At 43.6% G+C, this 18,794-nt stretch overlaps 1 protein-coding gene across 1 annotated transcript; it reads left to right on the top strand.

The window, feature by feature from the left end:
* The first annotated feature begins 3,317 nt into the window (after positions 1 to 3,317).
* Positions 3,318 to 15,818, top strand: LOC114436085 (CTTNBP2 N-terminal-like protein). Its single transcript, XM_028406166.1, has 7 exons — positions 3,318 to 3,424; positions 5,929 to 6,033; positions 12,211 to 12,444; positions 13,307 to 13,414; positions 13,553 to 13,741; positions 13,829 to 13,999; positions 14,134 to 15,818. The coding sequence occupies exons 1-7, from the start codon at positions 3,386 to 3,388 to the stop codon at positions 15,070 to 15,072; spliced, it is 1,785 nt and encodes a 594-aa protein (XP_028261967.1). The 5' UTR covers positions 3,318 to 3,385; the 3' UTR covers positions 15,073 to 15,818.
* Positions 15,819 to 18,794: the final 2,976 nt, after the last annotated feature.

The raw sequence follows: 18,794 nt of genomic DNA, 5'->3' as shown, positions 1-18,794 counted from the left end.
GGGCTTGCTTATAGCCCCACAGCTTAGCTGCCATGTGTTGGAGTTTTCCCCAGTATGTGAGAGGGTCGCCTCCCTGCGCCTTCGGGTTGGGGAGAGGTCTCTCACTGTGGTTTCGGCGTATGCGCCGAACAGCAGTGTAGAGTACTTGACCTTCTTACAGTCTCTGGGAGGGGTGCTGGATGGCACCCCAACCGGGGACTCTGTCATCTTGCTGGGAGACTTCAACGCCCACGTGGGCAGTGACAGTAACACCTGGAGAGGCGTGATTGGGAGGAACGGCCTCCCCGATCTGAACCCGAGTGGTGTTTTGTTATTGGACTTCTGTGCTGGGCATGGTTTGTCCATAACGAACACCATGTTCGAGCACAAGGTTGTCCATCGGTGCACCTGGCACCAGGACACCCTAGGCCGGAGGTCAATGATCGATTTTGTAATCGTGTCAGCTGACCTTCGACCTTGTGTTTTGGACACTCGGGTGAAGAGAGGGGCTGAGCTGTCAACTGATCACTACCTGGTGGTGAGTTGGATCCGTTGGCGGGGGAAGAGGCTGGACGGGCCCGGCAGGCCCAAACGTACTGTGCGGGTCTGTTGGGAGCGTTTGGCCGAACCCTCCGCTAGGGAGATCTTCAACTCCCACCTCCGGGAGAGCTTCACCCAGATTCCGAGGGAGGCTGGAGACATTGAGTCGGAGTGGACCATGTTTTCCTCCTCCATTGTCGATGCAGCTGTCTGAAGCTGCGGCCGCAAGGCCTCTGGTGCCTGTCGTGGTGGCAATCCCCGGACCAGGTGGTGGACACCGGAGGTCAGGGATGCTGTCAAGCTGAAGAAGGAGTCCTATCGGGCCTGGTTGGCTTGTGGGACTCCTGAAGCATAGGTATCGGCAGGCCAAGCGTGCTGCAGCGAGGGCAGTTGTAGAGGCAAAAACTCGGGCCTGGGAGGAGTTCGGGGAGGCCATGGAGGAGGACTATCGGTCAGCCTCAAAGAGATTCTGGCAAACCGTCCGGCGCCTCAGGAGGGGGAAGCAGTACTCTGCCAACACTGTATTCAGTGGAGGTGGGGAGCTGTTGACCTCGACTGAGGGGGTGGTTGGACGGTGGAGGGTCTCCTCAATCCCACCAACACGCCTTCCATTATGGAAGCGGAGGCTGATGACTCAGTGGTGGACTCGTTCATCACCTGTGCTGAAGTTGCCGAGGTAGTCAAAAAGCTTCCCGGCGGCAAGGCACCAGGGGTGGATGAGATTCGCCCTGGGTACCTTAAGTCTCTGGATGTTGTGGGGCTGTCTTGGTTGACACGCCTCTGCAACATCGCGTGGCAATCGGGGGCAGTGCCGCTGGACTGGCAGACCGGGGTGGTGGTCCCTCTTTTTAAAAAGGGGGACCGGAGGGTGTGCTCCAACTACAGGGGGATCACACTCCTCAGCCTCCCTGGGAAAGTCTACGCCAGGGTACTGGAGAGGAGAATTAGGCCTATAGTCGAACCTCGGATTAAAGAGGAGCAATGTGGTTTTCGTCCTGGCCACGGAGTGCTGGACCAGCTCTATACCCTCCGCAGGGTGCATGGGAGTTCGCCCAACCAGTCCACATGTGTTTTGTGAACTTGGAGAAGGCGTTCGACCGTGTCCCTCGCGGCATCTTGTGGGAGGTGCTCTGGGAGTATGGGGTCTGTGGCCCTCTGCTGAGGGATGTTAGGTCCCTGTATGGCCGGAGCAGGAGTTTGGTTCGCATTGCCGGCAGTAAGTCAGACCTGTTCCCAGTGCATGTTGGACTCCGGCAGGGCTGCCCTTTGTCACCGGTTCTGTTCATAATTTTTATGGACAGAATTTCTAGGCGCAGCAAGGGACCGGAGGGGATCTGGTTCGGGAACCATAGGATTTCATCTCTGCTTTTTGCAGATGATGTTGTCCTGTTGGCTTCATCGAGCCGGGACCTCCAGTGTGCACTGGGACGGTTTGCAGCCGAGTGTGAAGCGGCTGGGATGAGAATCAGCACCTCCAAGTCTGAGGCCATGGTTCTCGACCGGAAAAAGGTAGTTTGTCCTCTCTGGGTGGGAGGAGAGCTCCTGCCCCAAGTGGAGGAGTTTGTGTATCTCGGGGTCTCGTTCACGAGTGAGGGAAAAATGGAGCGGGAGATTGACAGACGGATCGGTGCAGCTTCCGCAGTAATGCGGTCGCTGTACCGGTCTGTTGTGGTGAAGAAGGAGCTGAGCCGGAAGGCGAAGCTCTGGATTTACCGGTCAATCTACGTTCCTACCCTCACCTATGGTCAGGAGCTTTGGGTAGTGACCGAAAGAATGAGATCGCAAATACAGGCGGCCGAAATGAGTTTCCTTCGAAGGGTGGCTGGGCGCTCCCTTAGAGATAGGGTGAGAAGCTCAGTCACCCGAGAGGAGCTCGGAGTAGAGCCGCTGCTCCTCCACATCGAGAGGAGCCAGCTGAGGTGGCTCGGGCATCTGGTTCGGATGCCTCCTGGACGCCTCCCTGGGGAGGTGTTCCGGGCATGTCCCACTGGGAGAAGGCCCCGGGGAAGACCCAGGACGCGGTGGAGAGACTATGTCTCTCGGCTGGCCTGGGAACGCCTCGGGATTCCCCCAGAGGAGCTGGAGGAAGTGTCTGGTGAGAGGGAAGTCTGGGTGTCCCTGCTTAGACTGCTGCCCCCGCGACCCGGCCCCGGATAAGCGGTGGAAGATGGATGGATGGATGGATGGATGGATGGTTTATCCTATAGCGTAAATAAGCAAGAAGGTTGAATCAAGTGCTCTTCTCAAGTAATATTTCAAATCTTTTATACTCTTTCAATATTTTTTACTCCACTTGACAACAGTATATTTACAAACTACTTTTCAGATTAAGAGCATCCTTGTGAGATTAGAGACATTACTACAAGTTAAAAAAAACATCAACTCACTGACATGCAACTTTAATGTGTATGTCGAATGTGTGCTTTTGCTTAATTAAGGTAAGAAGTGTTTGTTGCCGTATTTTACACACGTACAATTTGAAACTTTTCAAATTAAAAGACAACAAAATCTATACAGTATAAAATCACGTTTTGTTTTTTTTACAGGCAAAGAAATCACGGAATTTTAACATTAATTTGGAAAGCCGCTGTAAAGCCATTAATATAGCGGAGCCTTTGAGAAGAGGCAGGAGGAAGCCAAGAAATACTTAAACAAAGAAATCCAACCAAAATTCAAGAGGAAAAGCAGCGTCTCTGCCTACTTCCTCACAACCTCGTCTCTGATAGGTCAGCGCTCTGAGCTCCTCCTCTCCTATTGGCTGGCTCTGCTGTCCTTCAGAACGCTTCTTGGTCGTTCAGTGTGTCGCTGCTTCGGGATCAGAGGACTCAAATCAAGTGAAACAAATCTTCTGACAGGGAAAAAGTTCATGCAGGAGTTTTTTAAGAGCTCAGAGGGCCACATGAAGGTAAGAACAGCTACTAACAGTGTTTTTATGTTGGCGGTGTGGAGCTGGGGAGTTTCAAACAGTTTTTAAAACCGTGTTGTTTGCTCCAAAAGAAGAAAAGAAAGAGGAAAAAAAAGATGTAGCTAAAGTAGTCAAGGCTACAGGCCGAACCGTTTGGACTGGTAACACTAAATGCGTTTTGTTCGTGCAAAACTACAAAGTGTTTACTCTTAGAAAACAACTTTTCATCTCCTCTTTACCTCCTGCAGTCTAATGACCGTTTGATCTCCGTAATGGCGATGATTGACTTCACTACTGGCTCCATTTGTTGAGATAATTAACTTACAACAAACTAAATTTACGGCTAACAGCTACTGAATTTGTGTTTATTGTGACTATTTTAAAATCAGGCCGCGGTAGAAAGGCAAGCTAGAAAGGAAGCAAGTGGCCTGTGCAGAAATTAGGTTGGCTGATAAATCCAATTTAGTATCCAGACATGCTGCATCTGGTCACCAACCATCCTGCTGCACAGCAGAACCAGGAAGCTCAGACTCCCCTCAGATGACCCACATTTCATGTTAAGAGTTTGTGGTTTCACAGTCTGTGACATGAATTTAAACAAGAGGATGAGGTTTTCTTTGTACATTTGCTCTAAAAGCAGCTGGAGGTTGTGGGAAAAGGTTCTTATGAAGACATGTAATTTAAGTGTAAAACATTGCACTCGCTCTGGATATTGTAAGTATGATGACTCTTGTTATGATTCATCATGAGCTTGAAGGCTTAAAAATGTCTTAATAAGGAGAATATTTAATGCACTTTGGCCACAAGCAGAGCTCACAAACCTGGGCCCCTGTATTAAAGCATGTGTTTCTGCTGTGTGTGTGTGTGTTTTTATCAAGTTTACAGTGTTGCAGACGAGGCACATGGCTGACCAAGCTTAAAACAAACATGGATAAAAGGATTATGGGCACAGGGCTTTCGTCATCGGAAGTGGAGCCAGGAGAATGAGTGGGAATATTTGTATTTCCCATGCTATCAGTCAGTGTTTTGTGTGCCCCCATTATTACCAACTCCAACTCAAGAGGATTAGGAGGAATAATATTAAAATGATGAGGATCTAAACAAGTACGATGACACTCACAGGCTCCCGCTGGTCCAGACAGCTCTCATAACACAGCGTACACTCGTCTCACAGTGATTATGGTGGCCTGTGAAATTAGCAAGCAAGCCTGTAAAGCAGAACCAAGGGAGGTATGTGTGTGTGTGTATGTGCTGTAGTTTAATTAGCATTTACCCCTGTGGTTAAGCCACAGACCATGAGTGCTGCTAAAGGCAGAACGAAAACACTGTGTGCTTTCTTTGTGAGGGGATGCTGCTGTAGGCTGCAGATGCAGTTCAGCAGGGTCATTCCTCTTCACTTCTGCATGTCTACTGAAGTGTCACGTAAATGCACATTTGTCATGACGATACTCATTTTCAGGCTTCTTTGCTGTGGACACTTTTGACAAGAAATGTGAGCTTCTTTCTTAGATATTAAAGACCAGTTACTGCTGTCTCTCATTATGTAAAAGAGAGATCAGCCCACCCGCCCCTGATGCCTTGATGATGTGGAAAGTTGCAGTGACCACAGAGCGCACAGAGCACGGGCTCATATGAATGCTAGTTCAGGTGTGGATCAACATAGATGGAGATTTTTCAGGCACATAAGAAAAAGAATATTTCAGGCATTTTAAACTGCTGTATTCGTCTGTTGTTAAGCATTCAGTCAGTTTATTGCTCATAATCTTACACATCCCACATGATGATTCTCATCTGAAAAGGATGCTTAGTGTAGGAACATCAACAGCTTTGATCTTATTTCAAAGAGAGGCCCGCATACATTCACTTGGGCAAGAGCGTGGCTGGATGTTGGAGATGTGGACACCGCAGGGCTTGTCAGCAGAACCAACACAGCTGTGAGATTATAGCGCACAGACACTACAAAGAGACCACATCACATGTTCGACACAGAATAAATGACTGCTATAGAACCCATTGTGAATGGCACACGCCGCAGGAAAACAAAGTTAGAGTAATATTATAGTCGACATTCGAAAGTTAGGTTACACGCATATCATATTGCCTCACAGATACAGAAGTTTGAAGCAGTCTCATATTTGATATTTGAAACATCAAATGTTTGTGAGCAACTTAAATGAAAAGCGTTGATTTGTGCTATTGGTAAATATCTAGCATGTTTTCTAGAGATATTTTAACAGTTTCTTTTCATACATGAGGATAAAAACATATTTTGCACACTGGCCCTGCTTTGCAAACTCACTCTCTCCTGAGATAATAACCACATACCCAATGACAGCCTATAAATCAGTGGACAGGATCAGATGTCTGCCTAAATGTCTGATCTGGACATGGAAACACAGGGCTTTGTTTCAAGATAAAATTACTGATTGTGGGGAAGTACAAGGAACAAATACGAAAAGTTAAATTGCATTACAGATTAATACGTTGTTCTTTTGTCCTTGCAGTCCAAACTGAACATGGAGAGTTTGACCAAGCCAGAGTTGCTGATGCTTTTCAGCATCCTGGAAGGAGAGCTGGAGGCCCGGGACCTCGTCATTGAAGCTCTAAAGGTAACCCTCATCTGAGCTGGAAACATGACTATTATGTAAAAGTGATTCTCGGCACAAAACTGACAGGCTGGTTGATGTTGTTAGGTTAAATCCAGTATTGAGAGGTTTCCACTGCAGTGATAAACTCTTCAGAGAATTACTACTACTTTCCACTTGTAGAGAGTGTTTGCACACAAATAAAAGTTTCATGCAATTTTCCGGAGAGTTAGATTTTTACACAACAACATTTAAACCTTTATTTTTGAGAGAATGCATTATGCAGGTGTTTCTGTATGAAGAAAATGTTGTTGTCAGTATTGAGGTTCTACATGTCCCCTTAAAAAAAATCCATCTGTATTGTTTGTAAATCAAACTGCAGGTGTGCGGACATTGCCCAGACCTAAATGAAAATATACAGAATGCTTATAGACAATATGCGATAATAGAGGCCAACCTACTGTGCATGTGGACACCTCCACAATCCAGAATTGTTTTTTAAATTAGAGCAATAGGCCTGTGGTGTCCACTGCTGTGTGTGTGTATGTATGTCTGTAAAGGATGTAAAACCTGGCCTTATAAACAAGCTCCATCTGGGAATACTTGGCATCTGTTCAAGTCACCAATGTAAGGAAAGGTTATCATTTTTATATGGCACACAGAAAGTGGACAAACTGTTGCATACTGACCTGCGGAAGTGGGTCGGGAGGTTTATATGCAGTTACATAGTGTTTAGTGGATTCCTACCAAATGATATGCAATGTGATGATTAAATAGACAATGACAGTAGCTGTCATATGTTGACTTCTTGGTACTTTTTCTTTTCTTTGAAGACATTTTACCTTTGCAATCCATTTTACATGACAGGAATTGAAACTGACAACTCGAACAAATACTAAATTAAAACAGTTACTTTTCAGGCAGATACATGCCTCCACAGATTGTTATGGCAGTCTGTTGATGTCTGCTGCTTCTGTCATATCGCAAGAAGCACGCCTACATTGAAGCAGTGTCACCTAAATGTGAGGAACACAGTCTACACGTGCTTTCCTAGTGTTTGATTGCAAAAAATATGTGGTTATGTAAGATGTAAACAAGGTTAGATTTAACTTATATGAGTTGCATTTTGCTACTGTCTGTGCATGAAGTGAACCGTTTGGGGCATTGTCTCATCATTTTTATTAAGCTGATATGAGTGAGGTTGAACTAAATTAGACATAGCCCCAGTAAACAGTTCACATTATCAGTCCAACACAGAGCGCCTGGATCACACCTTAAGATGTCTTACTTTGGCAGGGTTAATGCTGCATTTCAATTAAGGGATTGCAAGACTATTTTCCCATGCTGTGTCCTGCGCTGGGTGTTAAACATTCACACAACTCTGCCAACTTCATTCTCTCCATTAAAATGTGGGCTTCACAGTCATTACGCTCTTGAAACGCTCTCCACTTTGTTGGTGTAAAATGCACCATTGAAAGAACAAACTGGAGAGGTAGCCAGCGGACTAGAGCGCAGCCATCTATGAGAGCCTGCTGCTGAATGTTCATGTGTTGTGTCTAGACCACATTCCTACATCTCCTCGGGGATCTGGCCATCTAAGGCAAGAAGAGTTACAGCACACATGGCTCCTGATGACTCAATGTGTGTGAGTGTAGGAGTGAACAAATAAACATTGGCCTTAACTGGAGCTGGAGGGAAATATGGCTGTGCTTCTCCCGTAGGTCCATCTGTTAACCCATTTATCCCATCCATTGGATCAGTACTGCAGCACTCAGTCTTTGGTGCTTTAAGAAGGGTGTAAGAATCGAATACCTTTTTGCTGTTCTGCTGTTAAGGAATTGAGAGTGGGGAATTTTTGGTTGTGCCCTCACATGAAAAGTAGATTGTTATCAGTACATCATTACCGCACAATTATTTTGTCCTGGGGAACTCTCTCAGCATGGGTTTGTGAAAGTCTGTGGAAAAAACTGCTATCAAATTTAGTGCAGATGTTCATGCTCCTAAGGAAGAATTGCTCTTTGGTAATCCAGCAGATCAGCACCAGGTTGTGTACTGACATTTGATTCAGGTATTGTGAGAATTCAGCTGCACAAGTTACAAAGGCTTTGTCTCACATTTTGGTTTATGAACAGATATGCACAAATACAACAACTTCTCATCCTGTATTGTATGTACAGTAATTATTAGCTCACAGGCTATACAATTGCTAGAGGTATTTATAATAAGGAATGCACAAATCTGTAAATCCATTAAGTTTAATTGATGGTATCAAAGCTGGTGTTGCTTACCGTGCAGTTCTTTTTTTACAACCTGCAACACGCATCAACTGGGTAAAAATAGTTCTACATCTTATTCAGGGAAGTTGTTCATGTCTTTGCTGATGTGTCACTGCTGCACTGTCAGTGGCATGTGAGAAGTGTTTTGGTCAAATGCTAATCACCATGGTGAAAACCAGCAGAGATTTCTTTTGATAAACTGTTAACTTCAAAAAGATAAATCTTCTTCTTCTTCTTCTGTCTCTTCTTCTTATCAGTCATTTTGTACTGGATATAGTGTGAGTCCAGGATGTGAGGTTAATAATGTGTTTTTTATGGTACTCTATATTTAATTACGCAGAACTATCGGTGGCATTCTAACTATCCGCTGCATTTTTCCCCTTGTGACTCACTTCTGCAGCTGCTCACACTGTGGCTTTCAAAAGGAAGTCAGTTTCTGGCAACGGTCGTATTTGGAACACAAAGCCCTGCAGTGATCCAGTTAGTCCCCTTAGTTTGGAAAAGGAGTAGGAGTAGTTAAGTTCAAAAGGGACTCAAATATGGAAATGAGCCTTTAATTAACTGTGGAGTTCACGTGGTGTGGTCGGCATGAGCTTCCAAATGGAGCTACTTCAAACAGACTTACCTTGTGTTTTGTTTGGTAATGGAGCAGTACAAAAATAGAAACAAGTAATTTAGCTTCTACGTCCAAGATGCATCAGCTGATTAGATTTAGTGCCAGCTAATGTAGCGTTCTTTTATCAGCAGTGATGATGGATGGTGATTTTCAGCCCTTGCCTAGTCATTAATTACATACGCAAGCATTTCAGCCGATTTAGCAGCTTGCTGAAGCAGCTTTGAAATATATAGGACTCTAGGGTAATGAGTTCATGTATCGCCTTTTTGTTTGTATTATACCAATCTTGTTGCCAGCATCAAGCAGCTAAAGGACTTCAGGCATGTGTCAGCAAAAGATAAGCTGGATTTGAACCAGTGTAGCCAAGGCACAAATACAGCTCCCCAAGCAAAAGAACACAGGTTGCCAAAAACCACGGCCAAATGACAAAGGCATGAATAATGAAGCCAGACTGTGATGCCTAACAGCCATGCACTGAATGGTTATGGGAGTTGTGCATGTACAGTATGATGTAATTAATAAGCTCTGGTAGATTTGGGTGCTTTAAGTATTAAGTAACATAAGAAATGTTTCCTGTAATCCCTCTTTTCACTCCCTGTGCTCTCTTTGCAACAGTGGAGGAATGATGTGGAGGACAACAGCCTCCCTTTGTGTTGTGGAAGTGCACATCTGTCTGTGCATTGACGGGCTGAGGAGGGAACTGAGAAGGCGAGAAAAAGAAGCACAGTGTGCGTTTGTGAGTAAAACCCTTGTATAAAAAAAGGGTTTTTACTGACGATAAGGGCCAATTATCTAGTGAAGTACATGTGAGATCTGTGCAGGCTGAATAAACTAGCAGTTCTTTTTACATTTCAAAAGTGTTTTAGTAAATAGTGTGTGTGTGTGTGTTGAATTACTACTGAAGTAAGGAATCTGATCTAAGCTTAATCATCTTTAACAGTAAAGTTAATCAGCAGCACAGACAAGGATGGGCTATGGGCCAAGTATAGAGACAGATTGCATTCAAAACAACTCTTTGCAAACACTTGATGTGTCCCAGTATACTGCACAGAAGTTAGTTGCTGAGGTGCTGAGTGGTGATTGGACCCCAGATAGTGCCCACGTTTTGAGAGGCATTTTTTTAATTCTCCTGGGTGCCCTGTGTTTTCCTGTTTCACCCCTCCATGCCGTTTTGATACGCCTTCACATCCTCCTCCACGGACTGGATCAAATAACAGCAGCAAAGCCTCACAGCCTCACCCTCCTCTTTTTGTGCCAGATGAGCTGATACTGAAGACGTTGAAAATGACAGTCACAAAGCCTCTGATCTCTTGTGGAACATTGTTTTGAACTTTGGTTTCTACTGTTTGAGCCGCCCTTTCATCAACACTGCATGTACTTCTCTGTAAACAACAAGGAAGAATTTCCAGTTGATTTGACAAGCCCTTTTTAGTTCACGTTTTGTCTCATGTTTCCCCCTCACTTACCTCCAGTCATTTTGCATAAATCAGTCTTTGCGTGTGAAATGCCTGTCATATCAGTATGTCTCGATTACCGCTGCAAATGTGGTTTTTGAATCAATTATATGCAGCCTGAGGAAATTATTCATACATTCATTCTCCTGGTAATATTATAATACAGAAATGATACCCAGCTTATCAAATTATTCAAATTCAGTGAACAGGGAATGTTCTATGCCACATCAATCCCTGACCTGATGTTACTTTACATGAATGAATTACAGTCATCAATGTAGTAAAATGTATCACTCAGTATGACCTGAGCAGATCTGTATTAGAGCTAAGGAATGGTTAGTGTAACCCTAATTAAAGAGTTCGACTCATATGTGACTCTTGGTCTATCTCCTCACCCACACATGCTGCAGAAGAGCAGCAGAATGACTGACTACTGCTCCACAGGCCTGTACACACTCTTGACAACACTTTAAACTTCACCACTAATCTTGGTATCAGTCATCGGGAGCTCTGTCCTCACCCTGCCAGAGAGGATACCGTTCTCTCTAATCTCTTGATCCTCTTTTGTTTTGAAACCTCGCTAAGACACAGTGCCAGCTCTGCTACAGCACTCCTCCACCTGAAATGTCTTGCTGCTATTATCCCTCCTCTGTCAGGAGTTAAACAGTGAACAGGTCCAACTTGGCCATGGCCCAGTCTAAAGCAGCTGTCCAGCTAAAGATAGACAGCAACACACCATCTGTTGTTCTTTCCTCCTGCTTGTAGTTTTTTTCTATTCTCCTTTATCTACAGTTTATTTACCACACTTGTATCAGAGGTGTGATCATGACAGGCTGAATGCAGCATCAGATTTCCTGTTTTAATAGAAGAGAACCGCATGTGATTTTGAAGTGATAAGGGGATTATAGTAATCATATCATAATCACATTCAAATGCTCTTTACTGTGGATTTCAGTTTAACTAAACAACACTGCCTGCTTTAATAAATTCCAACAGGGACAGTATGAGCAGCATACCGGTGCATAGTGAAGTGGTGGTCACCATTTTAAGGAACAAGAAAGCTGTGCCACATAATTTCTGAGGCTGTATTTAGGCGCAGAGGAAGTAAAACTAATTTCAGCACGGTGATATCACAACCCGACAATGATCATTGGTATTCAAGCTACCATCTCAGCAAGGTAGTTTAGTGCTGCATCAGCAGTAAGTGTTGTACTGGACTGTTGTGGTGAATCTCTGTGTCGGGCAGTGGATCTGATAGATTACACCCTTATTGTGTTGAATGTTGGGTGGTGACTAAAAGAATTAAAACCCTAACCCAAAAAACGTAGAGATCGGAAGTAGAAGTTGGACATCTAGAAGAAGGTCAGAGTAAAGCAGCTGCTCCTTTGCAATAAGCAGAGCCAGTTCAGGAATTAGTTTAGAATGCCACTTGGGTAACTTCTCTTGGAGGTTTACTGGGCGTACCTATGTGGAAAAAGACAGGATCAGGGTAGAACCAAAATGTGCTGGAGATACTTCCTCATCTGGTGTAGAAATGTTTGGGTCTCCAAAAATGTGGGTAGAGTAAGGGATGTCTGGAATCCCCTGCTTCCAGTTCGTGTGGACATCTAGGTGAAAAAAGAATACGAAAGAATACCTATGATGGACCTAAAGTAGCTTGGGGTTTAATAATGAAGTAGTATCTGTAATCTATATATAGTAATCAATCAGTCTAATAGTTGCAATGGAAAAAAGCATTGATTTGAAAAGCTACACAGGAGTCGGCACCCTGTGTAGACAGTGTGTGCTACTGTACCATCTAGTTAGTCAATGACTGCTTCAGTGCACAGTCTGACTCCTCATGTCCTCTCTGCAGGCACAGCGCAAAGAGCTATTTATCCAGGAACGCTATGGAAGGTACAACCTCAGCGACCCCTTCCAGGCCCTGCAGAGAGACAGCGAGGCTGTGGGGGGCCAGAACAAAGAACCTGGCTGTTCTTCCTCCACCTCCAACCCTCTGGTAATTCTCAAACTGGTGGTGAGCCACTGCAGGAGGATGCAGGAGAAGATGCTGGCCCAACTTGCTGCAGCTGAGAGCAGGCACAGGAGGGTAAGCCTGGATGTGAGGATCATAATGAGTCATGATAGAAATGAGACGGCAAACGGTGAGCCTCAACAGTAGAGAAGCAAAATATGAGTGGGGAGGAAGCCAGTAAAGTGCAACGCTTGTTGTACATTGTAAGTCAACATAATAGAAAGGAAAAAAAAGTGAGAACAAAATGTTGGTATTCAAACTAAATTACTTTAGTTTCCTCCCATCTAAACCGCTTGTTTTTAATTTTCTCCAGGAAGAGCAGAATTAAACACAGCTTTCACACAGTACTTAGGGTTCCTAAACCAAACCCTAAGTACTATAAAGGTGCAAGACAACAGACATAAAGGGAGAAAAATAAAATACCTGTACACTGATGTCACCCTATGTTAATTATGCCCACAAGGACAAATCATTAAAATCCAGGAAATGTACTTGTTTCTTAGTTTTATATAAAACAGATGAGTTGGTAGAAAACATTTTTTTCATTTTATTCAAATACTACAAATACTGTAATTCTTGCAGTACTCAAACTAAATATATTGTATAAATAAATCACAGAAAAGGCATTTAGGGGAGTTAAACTATGCAGTGTCAGTGGTGGAGGAAGTATTCATACCCTTTACATCATTGTACTCATCCATCTTTATTTTTAATTAATATTTTCTCGACTTATGAAGTTTAAAAACTACATAAAATGCTGCCATTTTACTGATTAACTAATTGATTTATAGACCAATAATGATGACTTCCATCTGTCGTTGCATAAGTGAAGAGTGCACCATTTTCTGTTGAGACGTAGACGAGTAGAAGTATAGTGAAGTGTCAAGACTCATCTTTGTACTTGTTTTCCAAACTCTCCCTGCTGCGTTTGCTTCAGGTGATTGCAGACCTGGAGGAGGAAAAAAGGAGGCATGCTGAGGACACAGCGGAGGGAGATGATGTCACATACATCCTGGAGAAGGAGAGGGAGCGCTTACAACAACAGGTGCCCTCTAATTAAAAACCACACCACTGTCTAAAATGTGCCATAAACTACACAGTAAACTAAACTACAACCACCTGCATGCCTAAAGCAGCAGAATGAACTTGTTTGTGTTTGTGTGTCTGTTCTTTGTGCTTGTAGCTGGAATTTGAGCGTAGCCAGGTCCGCCGGCTGGAAAAAGAACAGCGGCGGATTACGGACCAGCTAGAAGAAGAACGGGCTCAGCACAAACAGCTCTCCTGTGCTCTGGCCAAAGAGTGCAAGTGGGCGAGTGCCAGGGCTCTGGAGGAGGGTCACCGGCTGACTGAGCTGAGCCGTAAACTTGACAAGGTATTAACATTTGAAATCCAAGTTAGGCAGTTTATTCCGTTTTCTTAGCTCAGTTTTTGTTGCTTCACAGATTCTCTTTTTGTTTAGGAAAAAGAGGCCTGTCAGGCTTTAAGAAAAGAGCTGGAAGATGAGAGTACGAGAGCTCTGAGGATGGAGGCGAGGGTGGAGGAGCAGCTGGCTGAGTTCGACACAGAGCGTGAACAGCTCCGCTCACGTTTGAAGAAGGAGGAAGCTCACTGCTGTCAGCTGCAACAACAGGTGTGAACACATTTATCACTATGGAGGAAACACATTTAGTATCTCGTTATGTTATGTAATTATAGCATAAGAAGGGAAAATACATTTTACAGCCCAATGTCTTCTTAAATATTGATATTTCTCCTTGTGTTCAGGTAGAAGAGCTGCAGAGGAAGCTGGAGGAGGTAACTATGATGAAAGGAGCTCCAGTGGAGACAGGTGGAAACGAGTGGGCCACAAAAATTTCTCCAGGAAAGACATTAGCAGACACTCTTCAAGTCGAGGACATTGAGGACGACAGAAACCAGCCTCCTGTGCAGCCAAAAGTCAACGGCCACCATTGTCCCACAGAGACTAACGGTCATCACAGTCCAAACAGTGCCCACTCAGAGAAGATCAGCCTACAAAATGGGAGTGAAAATCCTCAGATCCATCAGGCCAGCAGTGCTGTGTCCCCCACTGAGTCTCGTTCGTCTCCCTGCGCTTCACCTGTTCTTGCCAAACGCTCACCAGGCAGCCCAAATCCTGGAAGCTATCAGTCTCCCTACCAGGCCGGGATCAATCAGCGTTTCCACGCTGCTCGTCATAAGTTCCAAGGTGCTGCTGACCCAGAGCAGCAGTCTCAAGCTGCACAACCCACTCCTCCTCTCTCACCAAAGGAACCTCTAACTGTGACAAGCAGCTGCTCCACAGAGGCCAGCCCAGTCAAGCAGATGGCCCGGAGCACTGTGACTCAAGTGCTGTCTCGCTTCACAACCGTCCAGCAGAGCATCACACCAAAGCTTACCACGCCGAACAACTCGCCCTTCGGTACGGACTACCGCAGCCTGGCAGCACCTTTGTCTCCAGTTATCGGAAGAGCTGCTGGAGTGGTTAGCCAGGCTATCAGATCACCCACCATCTCCAGGGCAGACAGGGGAAACCCTCCACCCATCCCACCTAAGAAGCCTGGCCTAGCCCAGGCGCCACCCTCACCTGCCTCGGTGCCCAGGTCTGCTAGTCATTGCTCAGACAGCCCCCTCTCTGGCAGCTGCGGCCTCACATCCAGCCAGGAGGGGGTCAAAGAGCTAGACATGGTGGTTTCATCAAACTGACTGATCCATCAGTAATTCTAACAGCTGCTGCTCTACATGTGACATCATGGTTTAATCCACATTTTAAAGGTAGTCATTGTGTCATACATTACAGGTTTTACATCACTTGTTTATCTGAACAGAGGTCTTTGGAAACACTGTTATGATATCTGTATTTATTAGATTTATATGCACAGAGGTACAGTAGTAGTTAAGGCGCTGGTACTTATGAGCAATTACAACTGAGATTCAGTTCAAATGGTGCCAATACTGAATGTCGTGGGCACACTGTACGTCACAGTATATTCCAAAGAATACAAAGCGGATTATTAACCGGTGAGGTATTATTTTAACCCTGTCCTTTGTCTTAAGTATGATGTTCGGCGTAATCATTAGCATGTCATTCTTGGACCAATGTATGAAACTGTTTTTAAACTTGATTTTATAAATGTTGTCTTAGTTATTAACGTATGATTTTACACAAAAGATAATCTGATCAGTGCCGTATGTTTGTGTCATACTGTGTGTATTACTTTTAAGTTGCATAGTTATGATAATCATTTTATATGCAGGCATCAGATGTTTGACATTAGTCATACTAATGAATCTCATGCCTTTGTCGTTTATGAGAAACCACAAGTATTTTATAATCAGCCTTAGCTTTTATTAACGTCACAACCCAGCTGCCATGTTGGGCATCTCCTCTCCTATCAGATGTTTTACAATACTCTGTAGGAAACACATTTAATAAATTTATCTTAAACCTTGTCATGTGCTCTTCTCTTTATTTAAAGTATACTCACACAGGCACAGGAATTATGTGATGTGTCAGTAGTGTAAATATTCTGATGAGGTAAAGCTGTCTTAATTATTAATTGATCAATTTATTTTACGTTCAATAAACAAATCTGTATATGAGGTGAAATAAAACCCTTGATCGGTCTATGCTACTTTTGTTAATATGTTTTATTCTAAATTGGATTTATCCTTATGTAAGATTTGACATTTCGTCATCTAAATTACAGAAAACGGGGTTTCATTTATATGTATTATGCTTACTCTGCTTTTCAGTACAGGAAGCTTTTACTTTTCTTACTTGTGCAATGACACAATATATCCTCTAGAGGTCAGTGTTTGATAACGCCATGTTAAACTGAGAAACACAAAGGTTGCGTCTCATATTACTCACACAGAAACTATAACTTGTTACCATTTTAATGAATTGTATTTGAGTATATTTGAATCATCATTTATCCAATTAAATATAGTTATTAAACAATATATTATGTAGTATTGTTCACAATTTAAAATGTTTTCCTTAAACATTTTATTAAAATTAGAATTAAAAAATAAATTAATTAGAATTAGAATTTATATAAAATATATGAATATAAGCCGAAAAATGTCACTGTACCGTCACACACTCAGACTCAGATTTGGTTTTGAGGCTTTTTTTGACACGTTAAATTCTCCTGGTTGTTGAGACCGATTTGGCTGGTTAACAGGGTGGGTCACCCCCCTCCCCTCCCTCCCTCCCCCCAGCTCATCTAATTAACATTCCAGTGTAGGACAGCAGGGCTGCATCCCAAATCCAGCACAGGCACACCTGGTCCTCCAGCAAAGCCCCATCTTTCTCTGCCTCCATAAACACAGGCTCAGGTTGATGAGCTGTGAGGGGCCACGTCCCGTGTAGCTGCTGTTACTGCCAGGATGGCTGCTCATTCTGTACTGTGTGGTCATCATTATGAAGACATTAATGTCTATACTCTAAAAAATCCTCAAATAAAATCTACATTTAGATTATTATAGTATTTCTTAGGGCCACAATATCCTAAGTTTCTCACCAGGATTTTACAGTTTTATTCATTTTTTGCAGACTATAATGCATATTTGAATATCAATGTTTTCAAATCTGTTTCAGTTCACCTCAACCCTTACTTCAGTCTTTGAGCTTGCATGACTTGGATAAAATGTTCCTTTTTAAAAACATTTTTCCAAGTATAGGTCAGAACCCAAAAAACCTGTCTTGGCTCTCCTGTTTGGATTCATGAGGCAGAATAACTTGCTTTTTCTCTACAGAATAAATCTCATAGTATAAATTATGTTCTTTTAAGCATGTCACACTGAACAGAAAGACTGTGTTGGATTTCTCCTCTCGGGTACAGACAAGCTTCTGATAAAGCACCACATATAAATAAATGAACTTGAACTTGAACAGGATGGCTGCAGCCACATGTCGTGCTCGGATCTGTTAATATTACAGTGGCAGACGCACATGGCTGCAGTGTCATGTTGTGTGAATGAGATGACAACACTGAGGTCAAGGAGGGAGCACATAACCTGTCAGGAGTTAAACCACTAATTTACAGCCTTCTCGCTGCAGACCTGGTTTGAGATGCCGGTCTGTCTGTCTGTCTGCATCACTGACGACTTCAGAAGCTGCACTTGGACTTAGAACCGAGTTATAATCAGTTCCATCTGAACACTCATCTCTGCTTGTACTATTCTCTTTTTTTTTTCTTTTCTCCTTCTCTCTTGCCCCCTTTTCCACGTCCAAATATAACCCAGGCCATGAGACAGGCCGAGAATAGGAGCCCCAAACACTGAGCCCCTTAAAGACCACAGCTGGAGCTGGCTCAAAGCGAGACAGAAGAAGAGGGAGGGCTGGATGATGAGTGTTATCACCACCATCACCTGCTCCCTGTAAAGCAATTTGTTATAGAGTTGTCACTGTAAAATCCATAGCTTGTCCTGGGGTAAAGAAAGACAGGGTCACATGTAATGAGAATCTGAGTGTGGATCCAAATCCAGATATGACATAACCAAAGGACAAACAGCTGGGTGTGTGTGTGTGACTGTCTGGGAAGAGAGGGTGGCACAAGAGACACACACTTGGAACCATTTCTATGTTACTAAGATTCATAAAAAGTTCATAAAAATTTCCTCAGAAATCTCAGACGAACACAAACACTTTCAAAACACACACACACGCACAATATTACATTCACTGTGGTATTTTTAGGCAGCTGCATTGTTATTGACCTTTACTTACATCCCTAACTAACACCCCTGGATTTGCACTGATTAAAATGACCTCACGCAGCATCTTGTATGTGTGTGTGTGTGTCCAGCAGGTAGAGAGATAGAGACACACACACATAAACAGCGCTGAGGACTAAAGTTGCAGGGAGACTAGCCAGAAATGTCCTTGTGGTGGGTCAGATGTTTCCGCACTGGCTTGATGAGACAGACCCGTTTCTGGATCAGGACTGTTGATATGAGTTGACGCACATGCAGTGGCATTACAGGAGAGGTTCAAGTGCTGGGGGGGGGGTTCTCTCTCCTTCTAGTGGAGGAACAACAATCTATGTTTACAACATAAAAGTATCAGTACCACACTGTGAAAAACACCTTTACAACAACGTGCTGCACTCAATCTGTAGTTCGGAGACAATTTGTATTGTGATGTAACATGCACGTGTCATATTCTGTACGATTGTTGTCACTTAGGTCAACTGCTAAAAAACAAAAGCTGTTTTTGCTTTTTTAATTTCCAGCTGTTTCTTTAATGCCTCATAAATATATATCACTTAATGGACCAGGTGGGTATGTTACAGACATAAGCTGTGATTTCATCAATCTCACAAAAATCCAGTTCAAAAAAATCTCACAAAAAAAACCTCCTAGGCCTATAAAGAAACACTTGAATCAAGTTTTACTTTATCACATGGATATAAAAACAT

The sequence above is a fragment of the Parambassis ranga genome, chromosome 5 (genome assembly GCF_900634625.1).
Source record: "Parambassis ranga chromosome 5, fParRan2.1, whole genome shotgun sequence".
In the NCBI taxonomy this organism is placed as follows: domain Eukaryota; kingdom Metazoa; phylum Chordata; class Actinopteri; family Ambassidae; genus Parambassis; species Parambassis ranga.
The sequence above is the reverse complement of the archived record's forward strand: the minus strand, read 5'-3'. Positions and strand labels throughout refer to the sequence as shown.